Source organism: Notamacropus eugenii, chromosome 5 (genome assembly GCF_028372415.1).
Source record: "Notamacropus eugenii isolate mMacEug1 chromosome 5, mMacEug1.pri_v2, whole genome shotgun sequence".
NCBI lineage: Eukaryota > Metazoa > Chordata > Mammalia > Diprotodontia > Macropodidae > Notamacropus > Notamacropus eugenii.
The window spans coordinates 354,441,862-354,463,971 of record NC_092876.1 but is presented as its reverse complement, the minus strand read 5'-3'; the positions used below and the strand labels follow the sequence as shown (position 1 = coordinate 354,463,971).

At 41.3% G+C, this 22,110-nt stretch overlaps 2 protein-coding genes across 8 annotated transcripts in view; one reads left to right on the top strand and one right to left on the bottom strand.

Moving 5' to 3' along the window:
- BOC (BOC cell adhesion associated, oncogene regulated) overlaps positions 1-7,890 on the top strand; it is a 99,174-nt gene extending 91,284 nt beyond the window's left edge. For 4 of the 7 annotated variants that reach the window (XM_072613991.1, XM_072613987.1, XM_072613989.1 and 1 more), the window contains 7 exons: positions 411-516; positions 1,000-1,122; positions 3,351-3,572; positions 4,494-4,720; positions 4,944-5,023; positions 5,703-5,896; positions 7,108-7,890. In XM_072613991.1, coding sequence (XP_072470092.1) covers positions 411-516; positions 1,000-1,122; positions 3,351-3,572; positions 4,494-4,720; positions 4,944-5,023; positions 5,703-5,896; positions 7,108-7,292 — 1,137 coding nt within the window. In that variant the 3' untranslated portion in view covers positions 7,293-7,890. The remainder of the gene's footprint in view (positions 1-410; positions 517-999; positions 1,123-3,350; positions 3,573-4,493; positions 4,721-4,943; positions 5,024-5,702; positions 5,897-7,107) is intronic. The other 3 variants (XM_072613992.1, XM_072613990.1, XM_072613994.1) reach the window with 2 other exon arrangements.
- The window catches only part of CFAP44 (cilia and flagella associated protein 44), a 138,871-nt gene continuing 124,295 nt past the window's right edge, over positions 7,535-22,110 (bottom strand). The window contains exons 31-34 of the mRNA XM_072613986.1: positions 20,085-20,286; positions 16,871-17,031; positions 12,662-12,796; positions 7,535-8,437 (exon numbers count right to left, since the gene is read on the bottom strand). Coding sequence (XP_072470087.1) covers positions 8,273-8,437; positions 12,662-12,796; positions 16,871-17,031; positions 20,085-20,286 — 663 coding nt within the window. The 3' untranslated portion in view covers positions 7,535-8,272. The remainder of the gene's footprint in view (positions 8,438-12,661; positions 12,797-16,870; positions 17,032-20,084; positions 20,287-22,110) is intronic.

The window sequence follows — 22,110 nt, the reverse complement described above, 5'->3', positions numbered from 1 at the left end:
AAGCATAACTAAAGTCCCCATGGTACATGGAGATTAACGTTTAGAAGGCACACAATATTGATAGTGGTATCTCCACTTCTTTGGTCAGCCAGCACGCGCACACACACACACACACACACACACACACACACACACACACACACACACACACACACACACACCTCAAGGCTGACATGAAAAGAAAGAACTAAAGAATCATCTCTGGGAACACTATGAAATTTCTGCGGCATTTCTTAAGAAGGATGCAGTGCACAGTTTGAACTCTGCCCTACAGGCAAAAATAATATAGTGGGGAAAACTTGAAAAAGCTATGCCGTGTGAAATGACGGTGCTCAGCCTCATGGGAAGAGACGTTTGCTCTGATTAGTCTCTGCCCCATTGGTAACTGGTTTCTCCTCCTTTCCTTGTAGTACAAGTCAGCCAGTAACAACAACACCCCAATCCATGGCTTTTACATCTACTATCGTCCCACAGACAGTGACAATGACAGTGACTACAAGAAGGATGTAGTAGAAGGTAAGACCACACCAGGTGATCAGTGGTTAAATTTCTCCCTAAGGCATACAAATGAGGAGCATATAAAGTGTTTAACTTGTGTTGATGAGCCTCTTAGATTTAGGTTTTTATGACAACTGGTGTCATCATGTCACCAGAGTCTGGGTTGCTTTTATGAGGAAGAGGAACAGGGGAAAGTGGAAAGATCACTGGATTTAGAGTCTGAGGACCAAAGTTCAAATCCCGCTTCTGTCACCCATACCTTTGGGCTTCAGTTTTCTCATCTATAAAATAAAGTGTTAGGCCAGATGGCACCTATGGGTTTCTTCCAGATCTAAAGCTTTGTGCTTATGATACCAATGCTCTGTCCAGTTTAGTGATTGCTATCTAGTATATTGTCCTGTGAGAATATTTAGAAACTGCAAGTTGGATATTTAGGTAGCACCTAGAGCCTCTACGTGTCTGTGGCTCACATAGTGGCTACAAACCATATTTTCTTTCTAGGGGACCGCTACTGGCACTCCATCAGCCATCTGCAGCCAGAGACCTCATATGACATTAAGATGCAATGCTTCAACGAGGGTGGTGAGAGCGAGTTCAGCAATGTAATGATCTGTGAAACCAAAGGTACTTAACTCCACTGTGGTCCAACTTCAGCCCTTCACCTTACCTTCTCATAATTTCCAGTGCTTATATTTCAGTCGGCAGCTAGGTGGTTCAATGGATAGAGCACTAGGCCTGGAGTCAGGAAGTGCTGAGTTCAAATGCGACTTTAGACACTCACTAGTTGTGTGACCCTGGGCAAGTCACTTAGCATCTGCTTGCCTTATTGTTATATTCGTCCTTCATTTTTGAGGAAAACCAGTCTCTACTTGCCTTGAATTGGATTTAAGTGAGACAGAGTTGCCTTAATTCACTGGAGAAGAAAATGGCAAACCACTCTAGTATCTTTGCTAAGAAAACCTCATGGACAGTATTGGCATGCTGTGATCCATGGGGTCCATGGGCACAACTGACTACCACATTCCAGTAGGGCTTTGGGGATTACAAAGTGCTTTGCGTAGTCATTTGCAAAGAAAAGGCAATGAATCTGTCATGTTGTAAATCTAAGTTGAGGCAACTCAGTGGGGCAAGTTCAAATCCAGCCTCAGATTCTTCCGAGCTATGAGCCTCTGTGCAAGTCACTGAACTTGTCTGCCTCAGTTTTCTCAAGGGTAGAATGGGCATAATAGTAGCACCTCCCTGACAAGGTTGTTGTGAGGATCAGATGAAATGATAATTATTAGCACAGTGCCTGGCATTTAATGGGCACTTGATACAAACTTGTTCACCCCCTCCCCCATCCCCAATTCAGGATACCAGTTTGTTCACCACCACCACCCCCATCCACAATTCAGGATACCAGAAAAATTAGTGATTTCACCCACAGAGATACCTTCTCTATTCATATGTTGAGCCTTGTTCTATTTTCCCCAGTTCCTCTGTCCTGTGCTTCCAGGGAGCCCCAGAACAGTGTGGAGGAAGAGAAGATGTGTGGAACTTGGAATGCATTTTTCCATGCAATTAGTGTAGTTTAAGTGCAGCTATCAATCCTAGACTACTAAGGGTCATATAACCTTCTGGACTGGTTTGGGAACTTAAACATCACATATTGTTGTCTCTATGGGAAAATGCCTTCTGAGTACCAGATAACTGACTTCTAGGTGACCTTTGGAATACATCCTGTGGCCTGTGTTAGAACTACTGAGAATAACAACACCCCGGGGGACAGTGGTTGAACTTACAGATGCTAAGCAGAGGGTTTATTAGTTTTCACATCCCAGGACAGGTTTTATCTCCACTTTACAGATGGAGAAAGTGAGACAAAGCACATAAGTAACACTTGCATAGGGAATCAGTAGCTGGTGGTGAGAGCAGAAATGGAGCCCAGGAAAAGGCCCCTGAATCCAGTATTTTTACCCTCCTTGCTCTGTTCTCCAACCATGCTGAAGCTTTAACTGTCTAAGAGTGTGATCCAGGGCTAGAAATTAGCTTCTCATTCCCCACGGCAGGGTTTCCCCGATCCTTGTTTGACTTCAGGGTTTCACTGATGTGCCACAATTTCACCCACATTCCCTTCTTCGTGAACTGGGAAATTTGTGGCCTGGGTATTTCACTGAAAATTCTCCAGGTCTCTTGTGTCCAGGGAAAATCATTGAGGGGGGAGTGTAAATTGTCCCCTACTGTATTCTTTTGTGGGTTTTACTATTCTCCTCTGGTAGACACAGGCACAAGGACTGTCCCTTCCAGCCTGGCCTCACCTCGTTGAATGATCATCACTAGTCAGATGCTATGTTATTCCAGCATCATCTTCATTTTTGAATTGCTAGGCTCAAAAAATCTGAGATCCTAATCTGAAACAAGAGGTTCAAATTTCCATAACAATGGAATTTCTATTCAGCCACACAGATTGCATACAAAGTTTGGACATGTTCTTAAGGAGTATTGGAACTGGAGACTGTTGGTAAATGTTTAACAACCAGTTCTCCAGGGGAACAATATACTTAGGACACACTTTAAATTTAATTTATATTATTAACATTTTCTCCATCACTTTCTTCAATCTAGAAAGTCAACAAAACAGCAAATCAAGCCCTAATTTGTGGTGTTGGCCACTTTCCATGATGTGAATGCTCATGCTGAAAATTCAGCAATAATCTCCCAGGAGCTGGCATGAGCTCTGCCCTGAATGTGACCTAGCCATAGGAACCTGATCCCTGTTGATCTACATCCGTACCTGCAGAACACTCTGATTGATGCTGAGTAAATACCCGAGAACAATCACTGAATTTTTTTTTGTTTTAATCTCTCTGCAGCACGTAAGCCTTCTGGTCAACCAGGTCGGCTCTTACCCCCTACTCTGGCCCCACCACCGATACTGCCACCAGATCCAGGGGATCGTCCAGGGGGTCCTGGGGCTATGGTGGCACGCTCAAGTGACCTGCCCTACCTAATCGTGGGTGTGGTCTTAGGCTCAATCGTCCTCATCATTGTGGCCTTCATACCTTTCTGTTTATGGAGAGCATGGTCCAAGCAAAGTGAGTGACTGCCGTGGGCAAGATGGGGGCAGTCTGTGCTGAGCTAGGAAGTGGGAGGGACTTGGAGAAAAGAGCTGCCCAGTCCATCGCGAGGGCACCAGTATAAGCAGTGACGTGCTGTCTCTTGGGAGCGCAGTGGGCCTTTGGATGCCTCAATTCCAGGGCACCATATCCCCCAGAGACTCCACAAGAAGGCCAAGATGACTGAGACCCCAAACTCATTGGAATGTGAGCTGCTACTTAAGGACAAGATTCACATTTTTTCCTTTCTTTATATCCCTTGTCCTTAGCACAGTGTCTGACACGTATACAGTATGTGCTTAATATGTGATTGTATAATAGGTGTATAATAGGTGATTAGGCACAAATTAACAAATGATTGACTGACTGACCCACCCTATTCATTAAGCTGATCTGATCACGTAAAGTTAATGTATACTCCCAACAGTCGACATGGCAATGCTTTTGTCTTTGTCTTGTTTTTCTTGGTTCAAGCTGCTTTTTCACCCCGTTCTTGACTACACCAGATGCCTTTTTCTTTCTAAATCAGTTCCTGCCCCTGCTTTGCCTATTCAAGCATTACCTTTGGTCAGTCCTCTTGTAATTCATGTGTGTGAACTACAGCACAACACAGGGCAGGCCTGTTATCTTCCTGATCCCCAGGCTGCCTCACTGTATCTTCCTTGACATCATAAAGAAAGAATCGAGGAAGGTGGAAGAAAATTCTGAGGCACACCTAAGAGGAAGTGGGAAACTCCCCCTCTCCCTCTGTATCTCTGGGAGAAATGCCAACTCCGTTTCTGTCATTGTGGCCAGAAGTTCCACTGGAAGACTCATTACAAAGTTTATGTAGGAGGGCCCCAAAGTATCCCGTACTTTCCCCCAGCCTGAGTATAAATCTCTTTCCTCCTCTCCTTCCAGAGCAAACTGCTGACCTGGGTTTCCCAAGTACAGCACTACTATCTTCCTCCTGCCAATACACGATGGTTCCTCTGAGAGGGATCTCTGCCCTACGAGCCAATGGACAATCCTACATCAGTGGACAGCCCTATGCCAATGGGTTACATGTTAATGGGGCCTGTCCCTCAGCTGGTCTGGGCTATTCAGGTGTGAAAACCCAGGAATACGGTCCAGGAGAGCTTCAGCAGGTAAGTCATACCCACTGAACTTGTGTGTGTGTAGTGATTAGGGTGCATTCTAGACCAGCTACATAGAACTGGGGCTGCAAAACTCTTCATTCACCCTAACTGGCCTCAGATGAGTTTTGCCCACATTCCTAATCCAATCCATCTTCATCATAAGGCTAGATCTTGATGATGAGGCAAAGAATCCTAGACTCTCTAAGACTATTTTGTCATTTTTACCTTTTAACAGCAGGATCATAACAGCAGCTTGCTGCAGGGGAAAATCCTTGGGAATGGACACGTTCACAAAAGTCACCAAGCAATCAGGTAACCTCCCCCTGCCAACTTACTTGCTCCTCAAGACCTAGATGGTGGAAGCCAAGACGCTGTTAAGTTTACTCAAAGAATTTCAAAGTTTCCCAAATCTTCAGAACAGTCATTTTTGGAGGCCAGTATAACTTCTGCCATTCTGGGACATAGGGTGGCTGATTTACCTGGCTTGTAATGGCCTGTTAGGGCAGGTGCATCCATGTACATATACATGTTTTAGCCTATACGTCCTCTGAGTAGCTCATTCCTTACTCATGCATCCTCCCATATACTGTGTAGAAAGCCCCTATGTTACCATGTAATTACATGAACCCAGCATGACCATATTGTAATTTAATAGTGGGCATATGAGTTATGAATAACTGGCAGTCCACTCTTCTCATACAGGTCTTCCCTTGATAACTGATACATGAACAAACATAGATAGGCAATCTAACTTTCCAAGGTCTTGACCTCATAGAATAAACATAAGCTCATTGAGGGCAGAAGCTGGGTTTGTTTTTTGTTTTTGTCAGTAACATAACAGTAACCCATAACACATAGTACCTATACAAGAGGAGGCATTTAATAAATGCTTGAGGAATGAAAGGAAAACCTGCCTACAAAGGGCAGGGTTTTGTTGAGGATGAAAATCCACAGCTTGCCTCACCTTCCCACTTGTTCACTCGCCTTATAGGGAACCTGACTCTAGCCCTGAAGAGAGCACCTTCCTATATGCCCTCCCAGGTGACTCTACTCACCAGCTGCTTCAGTCCCATGATGACTGCTGCCATCTTCAGGAACCACCTTCTGCCATCCATCCATCAGGGATAAGGAATGCATCTGAAAGCCCTCGGAGGGAAGGATTGTGGGACTCTCCATTTCATCCAGGTCTGTGGCAGAGGAAGGATATGTCCTTAAAAGCTGGGATATAGTGGGGCACTCTGCAGTGCTTCTCTGGCATGTTTCTTTGCTGGCTTTATAGCCCTGGCATGATCTGCAGAGGGGGTAGGTTATATTGCAGGCACTGGGCCGTGCTGACCATGAGAACAGAAATATTCCATGACAACAAAGCAGTGTGCTACCCGGGACTGGGAGTTTTAGGGTTATTCTCAAATTCCTGTTGCCTCTTCTCACACTAAGGCAGCCTCTGATCACCTAGAAATACACTGCCCTGTTGTGTCTTGTTTTTTAATTAAGAAATGAGGTTTACATTAATCAGTGAAGCAGGAGCCAAAGTCTTACAAGTAACATAATAATAACTCTTTGTGCTGCCTTTTCTCTGAGTTTCTTAAAGCCTTTCCTATTTCTGCTTTCTTTGGGCCAGTCTTCCATAGGAATTGGTAGAAGCTGGGGCCTTGGGGGATATTGCCAGTTACTATTTTATTGAGCTGCCATAGATAGTGTGTTTTCTGGGCAATGTGTAGGAGGTGGGCCAGCTTAGAGATTATTTTTTAAATTTTACTTTATTTTTTTAGTTAACAAGCACTTATTTTCTCTTACTCCCATCCCTTCCTAGTAAAAAAGAAAGAAAAGAAAAAGTTTTAACAAATGGGCATAGTCAAGCAAAAGAAATTTGCACATTGGCCATGTCCAAAAATGTATGTCTAAATCTGCATCTTAAGTCCATCACCTTTCAGTCAAAAGATAGGTAGTGTCCTTCACCCTGAGTCCTCTGGAACTTTTTGGGAGATTATCGGGAGTTGACTTCAGATGAGCCTTAGATGAGATCCTTCTGGCCTGGGGGTAATTGAATCTAAAATGGGAATAATTCATCATGGACATGTGAACAGCACAGGAGAGAACAAGCCCTCTGGGGCTAGGAAGTTCAAAAATGTTGTTAGGATTTATTCTGATTTGTTTTTTTAAAAAAAAGCATTTGCCCCTAGGGTTCAGGAATATAGTCCTGCCACAGAAACACTTAGGTATGGCCCAGATAATAATGGCCCTTTCTCTACATGTGTGAAACAGCTATCATCTTGGAAGGTGTTCAGGGCTATCTTACTTTTCTCCTATTATTAACAGGTAGGCTAGTTTTTCAGGCTACATTTTGATTCTTTTTGATGCCTGGACTTTAACTTTCCATCCTTCTCTCACCCTAGGGTCACCTTGCTGCCTGGGTCTTGTACCAGTGGAAGATGTGGATAGCTCTCACTCCTTGCAAGTGAGAGGTGAATGGTGTCCTCACCACCCCCCAGGCACCTATTTAGGACAAGACCCTGGAAAGAGACTCTCACCCAGCCCACCAATACATGTGTCGTTTGAGACTCCACCTCCCACAATTTAGGCTGAAGCCACTTCCCTGAAAAGACTATATTGTTTTAAAAAGAGACAGAGAAAAATGGGTATTTATTTTTCTATTACAGCCATATTTATATATTTATGCACTTGTAAATAAATGTATATGTTCCTTAACATACTGGAGAGATATATGGAATCCCATCCAGTGAGGTGTACCAGGTTGAAAATAAAAAGCCGCAATTTGAAAAAAAAAAAAACAAGCAGGAGAGATTGTCATCTGACACATACTGAGTGGGTACAGAAGTAAACTTTTATTTCTAACTTTCGCAACTACCTGTGATGGTGCCAAATGCCCATTAGGAGAGAAGGAAAGGAAAACACATCTTAGGCACATCCTTCATGAGAGCTGAATGTGGTTGATCACAGTACATACTGGGGGAAAAAGAAAACCCAACTCAACAGATCGGCTGAATTTGGTACAACAGGAAGTGATTTTTTTCATGGTATGACCAGGAGAACAGACTAAAATATGTACAGTACTTTATAAGCATTAACAAACCTTCCAGATTCAATAATCTGTGGCAACATAGCTCTGTAAAAACAAACACTGTAACTTCTAAATAAATGTTTAGTCTTCTCTCTAACCTTCAGTTTGGTCATTTATAAAACCCTTCAGGAAAATGAGTCCACATCTTTTCTAAGTGTTTCTTAAAGCTTCTTTTCTGAACATATGAAGAATCAGAAAGACCTAGTTATGAAATATTCACATCTATCCTGTGGGATGAGATCAGGGAGAGGGAGCATTCTTCCTGGCTCATTTTAAAGGACTGTTGTTTGGGAACTTTTCCTCAGAATATTTTATTTCACTGCTGAATCTGTGTGGGAGAGTCTCAAGCTGAAACCCAAGCCACTACTCTTTCCCAGATACCATCAGGTAGGAAAAAAGCAAATTTTAGTGATGTAGGTGTGAGACAAAAATTAGAAAGGATAGATAGGAAAGCAGCAATTAATAGAGCGCATTAACATTTAGTGGGTACTATTAATTGGTGGGAGGATAAGACCTCCTTTCCTACGCAAGATAGCAATTTCTTCCTTCAAAGCTAGAATCTTTTCAGCCTGGATCTGGATTAGTTCAGTGATCTTCTCCCTGGCCAAAATATCAGCTTTCCGAGGGCCCTGGAAGGCATTACCCTGTTGGGAAAAGAAAAAAATAAATTAAAAAACAACAACATTCTTGCTTTGAGCATCTGATTTATCCCATTTGGAAACTAAAATATTTCTTCTCTCTATCACCTAACAGAAGAGCCTGCCTGACAGAGAAATAGAGGCAGAGTTGATGGTCAATTGCTCTGTTAAATTGAGGGGTCTACCCAGAAAGAAATCTCTTGAAACTGGCAGACAGCTGTGTGATACAGTGGACAGAGCAACAGACCTCCTAGAGTCAGGAAAGCCCAAGTTAAAATGTGGCCTCAAACACTTCCTAGTTGTATGACCTTACTGCCTCAGGATCCTCACCCGTAAATGGGGATAATAATGGCACCTACCTCCTCCCAGAGTTGTTGTAAGGATAAAAGAATATTTGTAAAGTGCTTTGTAAAGCTTTAAGTGCAATATAAATACAAGCCACTGTTGTTGTTGTTAAACTAGAGACTTTCCTTCAGATTAATTAGCCACACTTTCAAAATGTAAATATTTACATGTAAGAGTTCATAAATTAAGCTAGCTCTCAACCACTCACACACTGGTGCAAATTAACTTAATAAGCTGTTTTATTCCAACCTCTAACCAGAATCACCTGCCCCATGAGAATTGAGCATGGGGGAGAGGGAAGTGGAGATACACTGGCTCCAGTCATTTTGGAGCCTGGCGCATTGTTCAGGCAAGGTAGTGTTCAGTGGGCCACACATATGGAAGGCTCTAGAGGCATATATAAGGACACAACATATCTATGGAGTTGGGCAGAAGGAGCTATTGGGACAGAAGAGGGGCTGCAGAGAGGGATGTAGGAAAATACCAAAGATAAGTTTTAATACCTTTATAATCCTATCTAGCAGATTCTCTTTGCCAGCTACATCAACTTTTTAATTCTTTTTGATGTCACCATGTCTTTGGTGAAATTTCTGCCTCAATGTATACATGAAAAATATATCTGAATGATTCAAATTTGATATCTATAAGGAGGGCTGCAAGGTGGCAAAGTAGATAGAGTTACTGGGCTTGGAATCAGGTAAAGCTCATCTTTATGAGTTCAAATCCAGTCTCAAAACACTAGCCCTATGATCCTGAATAAGTCACTTAACCCTCTTGGCCTCAGTTCCTCATTTGTAAAATGATCTGGAGAAGGAAATGGCTAACCACTTCGGTATCTTTGCCAAAAACAAAACAAAACCCAAATGAGGTCACAAAGAGTGGGATACAACTGAAACAACTCAACAATATCATCATTCCTACTTAAGAACTCATATAAACATAAAGACAAACTAAGGGAAATTGTGTATATAAAAAGTGACAACAATACAAAGTCCTGAGGTGGAAATTTTGGATAATTATTGAGGTGAGGGATGTTCCAAACTTTTTAAAAATCATAAAGATCACTAAAATTTGGTCTATACTCAATATATTTTTGTGCCTTTTCTCCTGGCTTTCCCCTCTTTCTTCCTTTCAATTTCCCTGCCCTCTTTAATACTAACTCATATCTCATATTCTGCAGGAGGGTCTTCCCAGTCCTCACCCCATCCTCACCCTCAGCTGCTAGGGACTTTCTCTCTTGATAGTTCCTTCCATCTATGCTGTATATTTCTTGTATGTACCCAGTTATTTACCTTTTGTCTTCCCCAGAAGAATATAAGCCCCTTGAGAACAGGGACTTTCTTTTTTTTCATCTTTAGCAGAGTGCTTGACAAATAATAAGCACTTTAAAAATGCTTGTTGATATGACCTGATGGCCCTCTGTGGACAATGATACTTTCCCCACTTTCTAAAGTCTGACAATGGGACTTTGAGTCTCCTACTCCCCCAGCCTGACACCATGGAATCACTTTGGATTCCTCTTTGATTACCACCTCTGGCACCACCACACCCCTACTACACCAACATGACAGTCACTGTGTCCTAATGATCCTTTATTTGAAACCTGATCCTTAATTTGACTTTTTTTCCACAAAAAGAAAAACTCTTTGAGTTTCATTTATCAGAGAGAATATATCCTTTTCTGTTCAACCATTAACATGTTGTTCTAGCCCTTTTCATTGTATGTATCAGCTTTTGTCATAGCCTACGAACTCTTGTCTTGGGGAAAGCCACCTTTCTAATCTATCCTACCAACTGTCCCAAACTAATCACTTCCAGCCAATAAATATTCACTGTAGATACATCTGCCTGAATGTGGACCCAGCTAGCTGGGTAACTCAGCTCCACCTCTCCTGTCTTTCTCTCCCTCCCCTTCCTTCTCCTCTCCAAAGGAAGGTAAATTTGGATGACCAGAAGATGCCCAGTCAACTTTGGTTTTACTGGCTAGATTCCTTTCCTTTCCTTTTTCTTTTTCTCTCCTTTGCTCTCCTTTCCTTTCCTTTCTCATTTCCCCTTTCCTTTCCTTCCCTTCCCTTCCCTTCCTTTCCCTTCCCTTCCCTTCCCAAAATCTTAAAGTTACTATACTCTGATGTTCATACTTTGGAGGACACTAGACCCCTGCCTAAGGGCTCTCTTCTGGACCCTCCTGGCTTAAGAGTGATTATCAATAGTAACTGTTGCTGTTTCCCTCCCAGCCTGATGTGTTTCTTTTTCATTGCCTCATTAAAGGGGTCATGCCCTGGCTGCTTCTTAAACAGGCCTATTCAATGAATAGGTGTTACCTCATCCTAAGTGAGTACCTGTATAGATCTTGGCCTAAAGGGGTCAAGGTCTCCTAATGCACCCTGGGTCATCTCCAGTCATCCTGATGAATATCTGGTCACTAAATTCAGATGGTTCTTGAGGAGAAGTGAGGCTGGTAACCTTGTATAGCCCTCACTCACTCAAAACAAAGTCAAGTGCAAGTCATGTCATCATTTCTCTGATGGCATGGGCTTCCTCGGCAAGGAAGGATGAACACAATTTACTGAGCTTCCACTCCATCCAAGGCACCACCCTATGTGCTAATCCTTCTAAAATACTGCTTGGATGGCATGACCTACCTTGCTGAAAACTTTTCATTAGCTCCTTACTGCCTAGAGGATAAAAGTCTAAACTGTAAGCCTCCCCACAAGTTGTCCTCATATCTGTCATTTGAACACAACTGGTTCTATAGTGGGCGTTTTTTTTCACCTGTCAGTTCATCTTTACTTTACCCATTACCACTCCTCCCAAAGCATTTGTTCCTTCTCTCCCCCCATCCAAATTCTCATCCTTTAAGTCCCAACTTGAATTATTCATCTTCTGTAAAGACTTCCCAGAGCATTCAAGCCAGCGATGAGGATCTCTACTTCCTCTGTACATCTATAGCAATTAATTTGCAGTTAATCAGTCTTCTTACATTGCTAGAGTAAACTGTCAGTCAGCAAGCATTTACTAAAGACTTGTGTGAGGAACTGTGCTAAGCCCTGGGGATACAAAGAAAGGCAAAAACACATTCTTGGCTCTCAAGGAGCTCTTGCACTGCTATTTGACTCAACATATTTATGTATTGTTCCCCACCTCCAAACAGACTATAAATTCCCTGAAGATAGGGACCTTGTCTTTAACAGGTGGTCTTCAATTTTCAGCAATTCACAGTTATGACATCCAACTCATGACACTCATGTTGCCCGTTTATATAATTTACAGCAGATGTAGTCATCCAACAAACATTTATTAATTGCCCATTTTGTGTCATGTAAGATACTGTGCTATATGTTAAGGAATAAAAGAAAAAAATCCCAATAGTCCCAGCCCTTCCTACTAGAGATCAACTACATGTGTAATCTAGACCTGGTCATCTCAATGACAGGAAGGATAGTGGTACCATGGACAGAAATGGCAAAGTTAGGAAGAAGTCTGATTTTGGGAAGAAAGATAATTTGGACTTAAGTTAGAGCTGTCTATGAGATATCCAGTTCGAGATGTCTAATAGGCAGTTGGTAATTTTGGACTAGAGTTTAAGTGAGTGATTATGGCTAGATCTATAGATCTTAGAATCATGTGCCTAGAGGTGATCTTTGAATCCATGGAGATACTGAGTTCACCAAGAGAAAAAAGAGAGGTATATAGAAAAAAAGAAAGCCCAGGACAGAGCATTGGAAAATAAAGCAGTAATATGATCAAAAAGTCAAGAAGGAGAGAGTATCAACGAGAAGGCAGAGTATACCTGCATTCAACAGTCACCAATGGACTCATCAGCCCCATTTGATTCTACTCACAGATACCAACATAGTGCCAAGCCACATCAGGGCAGAAGCATACCTGCTGAGCCTGCAGTGTATTCAAACGGCCTTCAAGCTGCTGCTTTTCAATACATAACTCATTCATTTGCTGAAGTTTCTTAGTGTGTTCCTTTGTCTTCATCATCAGGTCCCATCGCACCCGAGAAATCTTATCCTGGAATATTAAGAAGATGGGTAAGAAAGTAAGTAGAAAAGAGCTGAAGAGAGCAGAAGACATAACCAGATGTGAACTGCAAAAAATGGCAAATGGAAGATGCCATTCCACCTAGGAAAATTAGTAAGAAGTACTCTCATGTCAGGGGCAGCTAGGTGGCACAGTGGATAGAGCACCAGGCTGGCCTCAGACATTTACTAACTGTGTGATCCTGGGCAAGTCAATTAACCTTGTTTGCTTTAGTTTCTTCATCTATAAAATGAGATATAATATCTATAGAATTTCCAGAGAAGGAAATGGCAAACCACTCTAGTATCTTTGCCAAGGAGATAGAGTCATGAAGAGTCAGACATGACTGAAAACAACTAAGCAACAATAAACTCACATCCTCTGGTTTGAATTTAGGAATGGTCAGAAGGTAAGTATACTCAAGAACAGAAATAGATATGAGACAGAATATACACATGCATATATATGTATACATGTATATGTGTATATATTCACAGACATACATATATTTAAACAGCCTTCAGAGAAGCAACAAGGAAAGAGTATTGGCTTCGAACCTGGGTTCAGATCTTGCTCTATCACAGACAACCTATAATGTTGAGCAAGTCACTTTAATTCTTTGGAGCTCGGTGAAGTAGACTCCATCTGTAAAAGTGCAGCCCTTTATCTGAATCCAAACTTCACAGAATAAATCCCCTTCATAAAAGGATTTGTTCTGTAAAACTTGGACTCAATCAAAAGGTCACATCCAAGGACCTACAAGGTCACCCATGCACTTGTCTGTGTCTAAGACTCCTTCCTGTTCTAAATCTATGGGAAATGTTAGCATAAGAATATAAAAATTATCAATGTTATCTGAGTGGAGACCTAAGTGAATCAGTAATTTACTTACATAAAAAATAAAATGATATTTTTAACATGAAACATATCATATAAAGCCTGGATTTTCTATGACAGAGTAAAAAAGAATACTCAGCTATATGTTAGGGGTAATAGGGATCCAGTTCTGGTTTTGTTCCTAATTGTGAACTCAGGCTTAACCACTTAATCATTTTTTAGTCTTAGTTTTCCCTTCTATAAAATGAGGGGGTTGGCATAGTTCCAGTTCTACAGTCCTAAGATTCTACAGGCCCATCTCAAATCTATTTATGGTGTAGCAGAACTAACAGTAGTGATAATAACACCTAAAACAATAGCTAGCATTTATAGTGCCTTAAGGTTTGCCAAACCCTTTGTAAATATTACCTCATTTTATTCCTGCCCTGGAAGGCAGGTGCTATTATTATTCTCATTGTATAGATAGGGAAACTGAGGCACAGAGGACTTAAGTGACTTGTCTAGGGTCACATGACTTGCAAGCATCTAAAGTAGGATTTGAGCTTAGGCCTTCTTGACTCCAGTTCCAGTGCTCCACCCATTGTACCATCCAACTACCTCATAATATGTATGACAGATAATCAAATATGTGTGATGTATTGTACTGCCATCATCACTAACATGATACTTACTGTGTTCCAGACACTATGCTAAGAGATCCTCACAACAACCCTGAGAGAGAAGTGCTATTATTATCCCTATTTTACAGTTGAGGGAACTGAGGCATACAGAGTAAATGACTTGCCCAGGGTCATAAAGCTAGGAAGTGTTTGAAGCTGGATTTGAACTTAGGTCTTCCTGACTTCAGGGTCAGCATTCTATCTACTGTGCCACCTAGCTTAACTGCTCTGCGCCCTCCATCTGGAGTTTGATCATTTCCGGACACAGTAAAGTTGTCCATCTATTGAATGACAGAAAGAAGGTTTTATGTTTGCCATATCTATTTCTATCTGAACAACCAGACCACTGATTCATGCCTGTTGAGTTTTGGGCCTCCCATTTATGGAAACTTCCAGTGGGACCCCATCATTCATTTATTCTTATTTCTTGAGTTAATTTGTTTTATTTCTAGCCCTTAAGAGATTACCACAAGTTGGTTGGGGCCATCCTTCGTGACTTGGAAGCAGGAAGCTCTTTTCAATCACTTGCAAATGATTTCCTTTCTGTCTTAACCCCAAACAACTAACAGCCACAAATACCGTTTCTGGAATATACTGGGCATCACAACTTCAAAGACATCAATCAACCAACAAGAGTGTGCCCAAAGATGGTGACCAAGAAAATGGTAGGCATGGAAATTGTGTTATATGAAGAGGAATATGGTCGAGGGAAGAAGGAATGTTTAGCCTAGAGAAGGGATGACTTAATGAGGGGCATATGCCATGCTCCTCCTCAGCAACGCTAAGCTAAAACATCCTGATCACTGGACTTGTTTTCTGAAATCACATCCTTTCAGATGTGATTGGGCTAAGATTTGACCATTTACACTGACTTTCTTCATTATCTAGTACACCTACTATGAATTCCACAACAAAATTTCAGAAAGAGTAAATGTGGGACTCAGCAATTTTTCTTGTTGCCACTCACACTGATATTGTCATTGGCCTGTCCATCTCATCTCTGTAGGAGTTTTCCACTTAAAACATCTCCTCCTTCCCTTCCCCTCTCCCCCAGCCACCCCACCCCCAACTCCAAGCCTAAATCCAGACTCCTAGATTTGAATGATTAAATGTCTTGTCCAGGATAACACAGCTAGTGTCTGAGGCAGCTGAATAGGCACTAGACTTGAAATTAGAAAGATGCTGGTTTAAAACCAGTTTAAAACCAGCCTCTATGTTCTCTGATGCCAAATCCAGTATACTTTCCACTGGACTATGCTGTTCCCCAAGTCAGAGGTCAAGAGGATATAGATTCAAATTCTGCATCAACAAGTTCCTGCCTGTGTGAAACCTTGGGCATCCCACCTTGTTTCTGCTTGAGATTATCTATGAGGGAGTCAGACCATATGGCCTAGAAGGTCCTTTCTAGCTCTTACTCCTATATCCCTCTACTCCTGTGATAAGAGTCCTCAGCCACTTTTCATGTAGAAGAGGGCAGAATCAGAACCAGTTAGTTACACAAAGACAAATTTTAGCTCAGCCACTATTAGGGAACAGTGGAATGGTCAGTCTTTAAAAAAAAAAAAAAAAAAGGAAAAAACAACTTATCACTAGAAAATCTTGAACCAAAGTTTTATGAGTGTATTAGAGATTCTGCAAGAGAGGTTTTCATACCCTAAGATTTTATGATTCTGTGAAAGCTTGGCAGTCTCACTATTATATTTCTCACATTGCACTATTTCTATTTTCAGAGACAAATTATTGAAGAAGTGAGAAATTTTAGGGATGTATCTAGATTCAAATTGTCAGGGTCCCCAAGCTTCAAGAGCCTTAAACCACTGACACTGATACACCCTTAAAAGGAAGAATGGCACAGTACTTCCTATGAAGATGAAGATGTTCATGACTTAGTAGTGACACAGATTCAATAACACCAGTCCTTTTGGTATTATCTGTGTCTCCGTCCTCAGATAGCTCAATGGTGCAATCAGATGACTCCTTCCAAGAAACACACCTGGGGCACAAAGTGACCTTACCTGTCTCATCATTCTCCAATATATTAATATTATTCACAGGCACATGAGGGCTATCTCAAGCACTTTCAATGAAAGCCCTATTCCTGTGGTTAGGTAGTTTTGGCAGAAGAACTGGTACATAGTTGCTGCTTTGCTGTCTCCAGAGATAATAATAATAGCTAGCATTCATATCACACCTACCATGTGCTAGGTACACACTAAGCACTTCACAAATATTATCTCATTTGATCCTCATAACAACTCTGGGAGGGTAGGTGCTATCATTATCCCCCTTTTACAAATGAGGAAACTGAAGCAAACACAGGCTGAGTGACTTGTTCAGGGTCACACTGCTAGGCAGTATCTGAGGCTGGATTTTAACTCAGGTCTTCCTGACTCCAGGCCCAGTGTTCTATCCGCTACATCATCTAAGCTGCTTCCCTTACAGTGCTAACACCATAACCCAGAAGCTCCCATAATTTCCTTCTTGTGATAAAATGCAAATATTAAAGAAAAGTCAATAGGAGTTATTTAATTAAAGATGATAGGTAGGTCGTGAGTAGCAACACACTTACCTCCCAGCTCCTTATCTCCTTCGCATTGGACAACTCTTTCTTCAATTTCTTGATCCTCAGTTCCTCCAGTTTTTTATTAATGGAGAGTGTCTGAAGGGCTTCCAAGTCTATCTCTTTCCCAAACTTGTTAATCATCAGCTGAGTAACCATCTCCTTCATTTCTAAAAGAAGACAATCATGACAACCCTTCATTTTCATCTCCCTGTTTCATGTCATAGAACTCATGAATAAACGATCAAGAGAGGAGCTTTTATTAGGAGAAGGCAAAAATATTTTGCATGATCAATTTAGTCTTCAGTTATCGTAACGAATGTAGCTACAGGTAAACAGCCAGATGACACAGTGGATAGAGCGTTGAATTTGAATCCTACTTTAAACACTTATTGATGTGGGAAGATTGCTTTACCTGTCTTAGCCACAGTTTCCTCATCTGTAAAATAGGGTAACAATAGCACCTCTGAGGGCTGTCATTAGGTTTGAATGAGATAAAATGTAAAGCATTCCATATACCTTAAAGTGCTCTATAAATTCTAGCTATTTTTATTATAATTCCTGTCTTGTGCCTTTTCTTGTGCCACTGGCTTTGCTTTAAATGCCTTCTATGGTCTTTAGCATTTGTCTTTTACTTCCTTTCAAAATCTTGGTTGAAGCTTATTTCCTCCTTCTCTCTACGGCACCCTACCTGACTGCTCACTTCTTTACCAATTCCACTAGGATTTTGTGTTGCTGTTCAGTTGTTTTTGTGTTGTTGTCCAATTGTCTGACTTCATGACCCCATTTTGGGGTTTTCTTGAAAAAGATACTGGAATGCTTTGCCATTCCCTTCTCCAGCTCATTTTACAAATGAGGAAACTGAGGTAAACAGGGTTAAGTGACTTGTCCAGGGTCACAAGGCTAGAAAGTGTCTGAAGCCGGATTTAAATTCAAGATGAGTCTTCCTGACTTCAGGCCTGGTACTCTATCTACTTGGCCCCCAGCTGGTCTAGGAATTTGTGTACAGTTTGCAAAACTTTAACGCTGTACTCAGGCACACCTCTCATAGGATTTCAGTCCTGTGACCTCCAACCCACCCATCTGGCCCATCCATAATGCTCAGAGAATCGTAGGAAGCCTGGACCTTTACTTCCTTTCAAAATCTTGCGCGAAGCTCTCTATTCTCTGAGCACTGACTGGAATCAGGAAGACCTGAGTTCAAATCTAAACACTTACTAGCTGTATAACCCTGGGCAAATCATTTAACTTCTGTTTGCCTTAATCCGCTGGGGACAGAAATGGCAGACGACTCTAGTATCTTTGCCAAGGAAATCCCATGGACAGTATTGGCATGCTGTGGTCCACAGGGTCATGAAGAGTCGGACATGCCTGAATGACTGAAAAACAATAGCATTCCTGGCTTCAAGGCTGTCTCTCTTTGAATGCTGCCTCTATACACAAAAATATATAAAATGTTTGGGGGAAATAAAAGAATAGAAGCTTGGGAATGGGGTGTGGTGCTAGAACCTTGGGAACAATATACTCCATCAACTTTTCCATATTTGGTGTTTTCCTCGTCCTTTGACCAGCAAATTCCTACCTGCTGTTCTTCTAAACCTTGTGATTCAGAGTTGTCATCTGCCAAGATGCTACTTCATCCCACACTTTCATCTCTATCCAGCCCTGCTAGACCCCTCCCCAGGCTCTACCTTACTCTGCTGAGCCCTGTGGCCTCTCTGCTCTATCATTAAAAAGCTTCCTTCCCCTCCTGATGTCTTTCTATCGTATTCTTCCATGCTCTGATATTCATGAAAACGTGGTTTTCTCCCGAAAAATACTTCAGTTCCTTCCACTCCTTCCAATGCTTGCAAATTATACTGTATCTTATATAACAGGGCCAAGAAAACCCCTGTCACGTGTATATAACATTCACACAAATTACTTTTGCAACCAGTATGTGATATATATAGTGTCATTGCTGTTCAGTCACGTCTAATTCTTTGTGATTCCATCTGGAGTTTTCTCAGCAAGATACTAGAGTGGTTTGCCACTCCATTCTCTGGCTCATTTGACAGGCAAGGAAACTGAGACCAACAGGGTAAAGTGACTTGTCCAGGGTCACGCAGCTAGTAAGTATCTGAGGCTGGATTTGAACTAGGGAAGATGAGTTTTCCTCACTCTAGGCTTAGCTCTCCAATCCACTGAGTCACCTAGCTGCCAACCACTGCCTAAGGCTATTTCAATCTAAATAAGGGTGGTTAGGGCTAGTGCTGGGGTGGGGGTTATGAAAGTAGAGAGGAGAGGTTTAGGAGGGATGTGGTGAAGGTAGAAATGACAAGATTTGACACCAAATTGTATATGTGGGGTGAGGGGGAGTGAGGCGGTAAATGAATTTCTTAGCTGAGCCCAGGTTCTTCGCTACTCGTTACTGTTACTCAGAGGTCTCTGGAGGCCTCTGTTGGAGCAAAGCATCATTACAGGCAGAGGCTGGGATACTGCTGACCCCAGACAGTTTGATTATTGGTCACTGGATAATAGGGCCTGACAGCGCAAGTGATAAGGACATTTTACTCAGCCTGAGAGGAATAGAAAACTCGAGTCCAAATGAGGATAAAAGTGAGCATAAAGGAAAAGGTCAGCTGGGTCAGAAACCAAAGTTTCTCAGAAACTTTAGAATCCAAGGGACTGAAGGGAATTAGGTGCTGGAGAACAATTTTTAAATCACAGGATAAGGAAACATGCCCTTGTTTCCTTTTTTGCTCCAACCTCTTGATATGGTACCAGGCTAAGTCTACTCTTCCACTTAACCAGGCTTGGTGAAAGTTAGTGGAAAAAGAGAAATCATTGAAGGAAACAAAGAAAAGTCAGAATTGCTAAGCAGTATATTTAGAAGGGCCCCTAGGCGACGCCATTGTGCACAAAATGCTGAACCTGGAATCAGAACAACTCATCTTCCTGAGCTCAAATCTGGCTTCAGACACTTACTAGCGGTGTGACCCTGGGTAAGTCACTTCACCCTGTCTGCCTCATGTTCCTTATCTGTAAAATGAGCCAGAGAAGGGAATGACAAACCATTTCGGTATTTTTGTCAAGAAAACCCCAAGTGGAGTGTCAAACACAACTGAAGGACAAGTCCTTATTGGGGATGGGAAAGAGTCAGTGAGAATCACGTACACGTCTTCCCTCTTATGCCCCAAATTACTAATTGTATCTCAGTTAAAGCAAGGACTAAGTTACTCACTTTTGATCTTTTTGGCCATCTCTCTCTTTTCAAAAACAAGCTTTTTACGCCGTTCCCGGCATTTTCTGTTGAGTTCTTGTTGTTCTACATTCTCTTCTTGTAGCTGTATGATTCTTTCTTGCAGACGTTGCAGAGAAGAATTAGAAAATACCAAAGCATTGGAGAGGTCTTGGGGTATTTCTCCAAATTCCACACACTCTATCTGCCGTAAACCACAGGCAAAGTTATTATGAAAATCTAAGACCATCCTTTTTCTTTAATATCTACTGCTTCTAACACACCACTGGCCAATCAATAAGCATTTTTTAAAGCACCTACTATTTGTCAGGAACTGGGGTAAGATCTGGGAATGAAAACAATTCCCAGATAGAATACAAACAAAACAAAACCAATCAGGCCCCTGCTCTCAAAGAACTCACAATCGGATGGGAGAAATAACATGCAGACGATTATATGTACAAACAAAATAAATACCGGACAATTGGAGATACTCTAAAGGAAGAAGTACTAGCATTAAGGAGGACCAAGGATGGCTTCCCTAAAGATATTCAATTATATTCACTACTATAAGAGAGGAAGGGAAGGGGACTAAACAGTCCACAAAGTAAGTAATGGGCTGTCATGGTCAAAGACCCCAGTGGAGAACTTACATGAAGATTGGCATAGTGGGCTAGCATGGGTGGGTTGGGACCTGCATCCTGGAAGAGAACACCCAAACTGATGGCATCACAAACAGAATCACTGAGTATGGAATAGAAACAATGTAGCTAAGGGAGATCCTGCAGCTTTCTCTTGAATTCCCAAATCTGCTGGTCAATATATACCGTTGAGTATAGAAACCTTAGAGGAGTTTGTTCCACCTTTGGGATCCTAAAGCAGGATCAGAACTATTCATGAATGTACTGTTTGTTAGTTTAAGCCCTTTTCTGTGAAAATAAATCTCAATTTTGGCAGAAGAAACAAAGTTACTAAGTTATAGAGCAATTTTCTTTGTCATGATCTCATAGTCTAGCTCATAGTTTTATGCAGTTTAAAGCCAATTCTTACTACAATAGTCAGATAACATGCGTACCTTTTGCTAATAATTGACTACAGATGGTAAAGGAAAGACAGTGTTTTTATGTTTGATAAAATAGATTTAATAAACAATTCTATGCTTAATAATTGGATTTTAGGAACACTGATTTGTGATGTAATTTAATGGTTTAGAAAAGAAAATGCTTATAGCCTTTGCCATTTTGTTCACTCAGGTATATGAATGCTTGGAGGAAATGAACAGAGAGGTTGGCTACTGCCGACCACTCTGTCTCAAATCAAATTTTTTGCACCCTCTGTCTAATGATAACTAATAATTATGTAACACTTTTTGGATGACAAAGGGTTTGATAACTCGTAACTCATCTGATTCTCACAACAACCTATGAGTTTGGTAGTGCAAGTATTATTCTAATTTCCATTTCACAAATAAAGTAGCTTAAGCTACCGAGAGATTAAAGATTGTACATCAAATAAGTAGCAGAGACAACATTTGAACCTTAATTCTAAATCCAGTGCTCTTTCCACCATACCTCCATAGAATCTTGCCCTGGAAAGGTCCTTGGAATTTATCTAGCATAATCCCTAGCATGCATCCCTGACAATCACGTGGCTTTCCCTTGATGCCCTCCAGTGGCAGAACCAGTCAAAAGCAGGGTGAGCTGTCTTCCAAAGCAGTGAGTTCTTTTAAAAAACAATTATATTTTCCCCAGTTACATGTAAAAACAATTTTAAAAAAATTTTTGAATTCCAAGTTCTCTCCCTCTCCCCCTTCCCCATTTCTCTAGAAGGCAAGCAATTTTATATTGATTTTATATGCGCAATCATGCAAAACATATTTTGATATTAGCCATGTTGCTAAAGAAAACATGGTTCTAGATAAACAAACATAAATGGATGCATGAATAAATAAATAACCAAGAAAAATAAAGTTGTTTGTAAAATTCAATCTGCATTTAGACCCTATCAGTTCTTTATCTGGAGATGGATA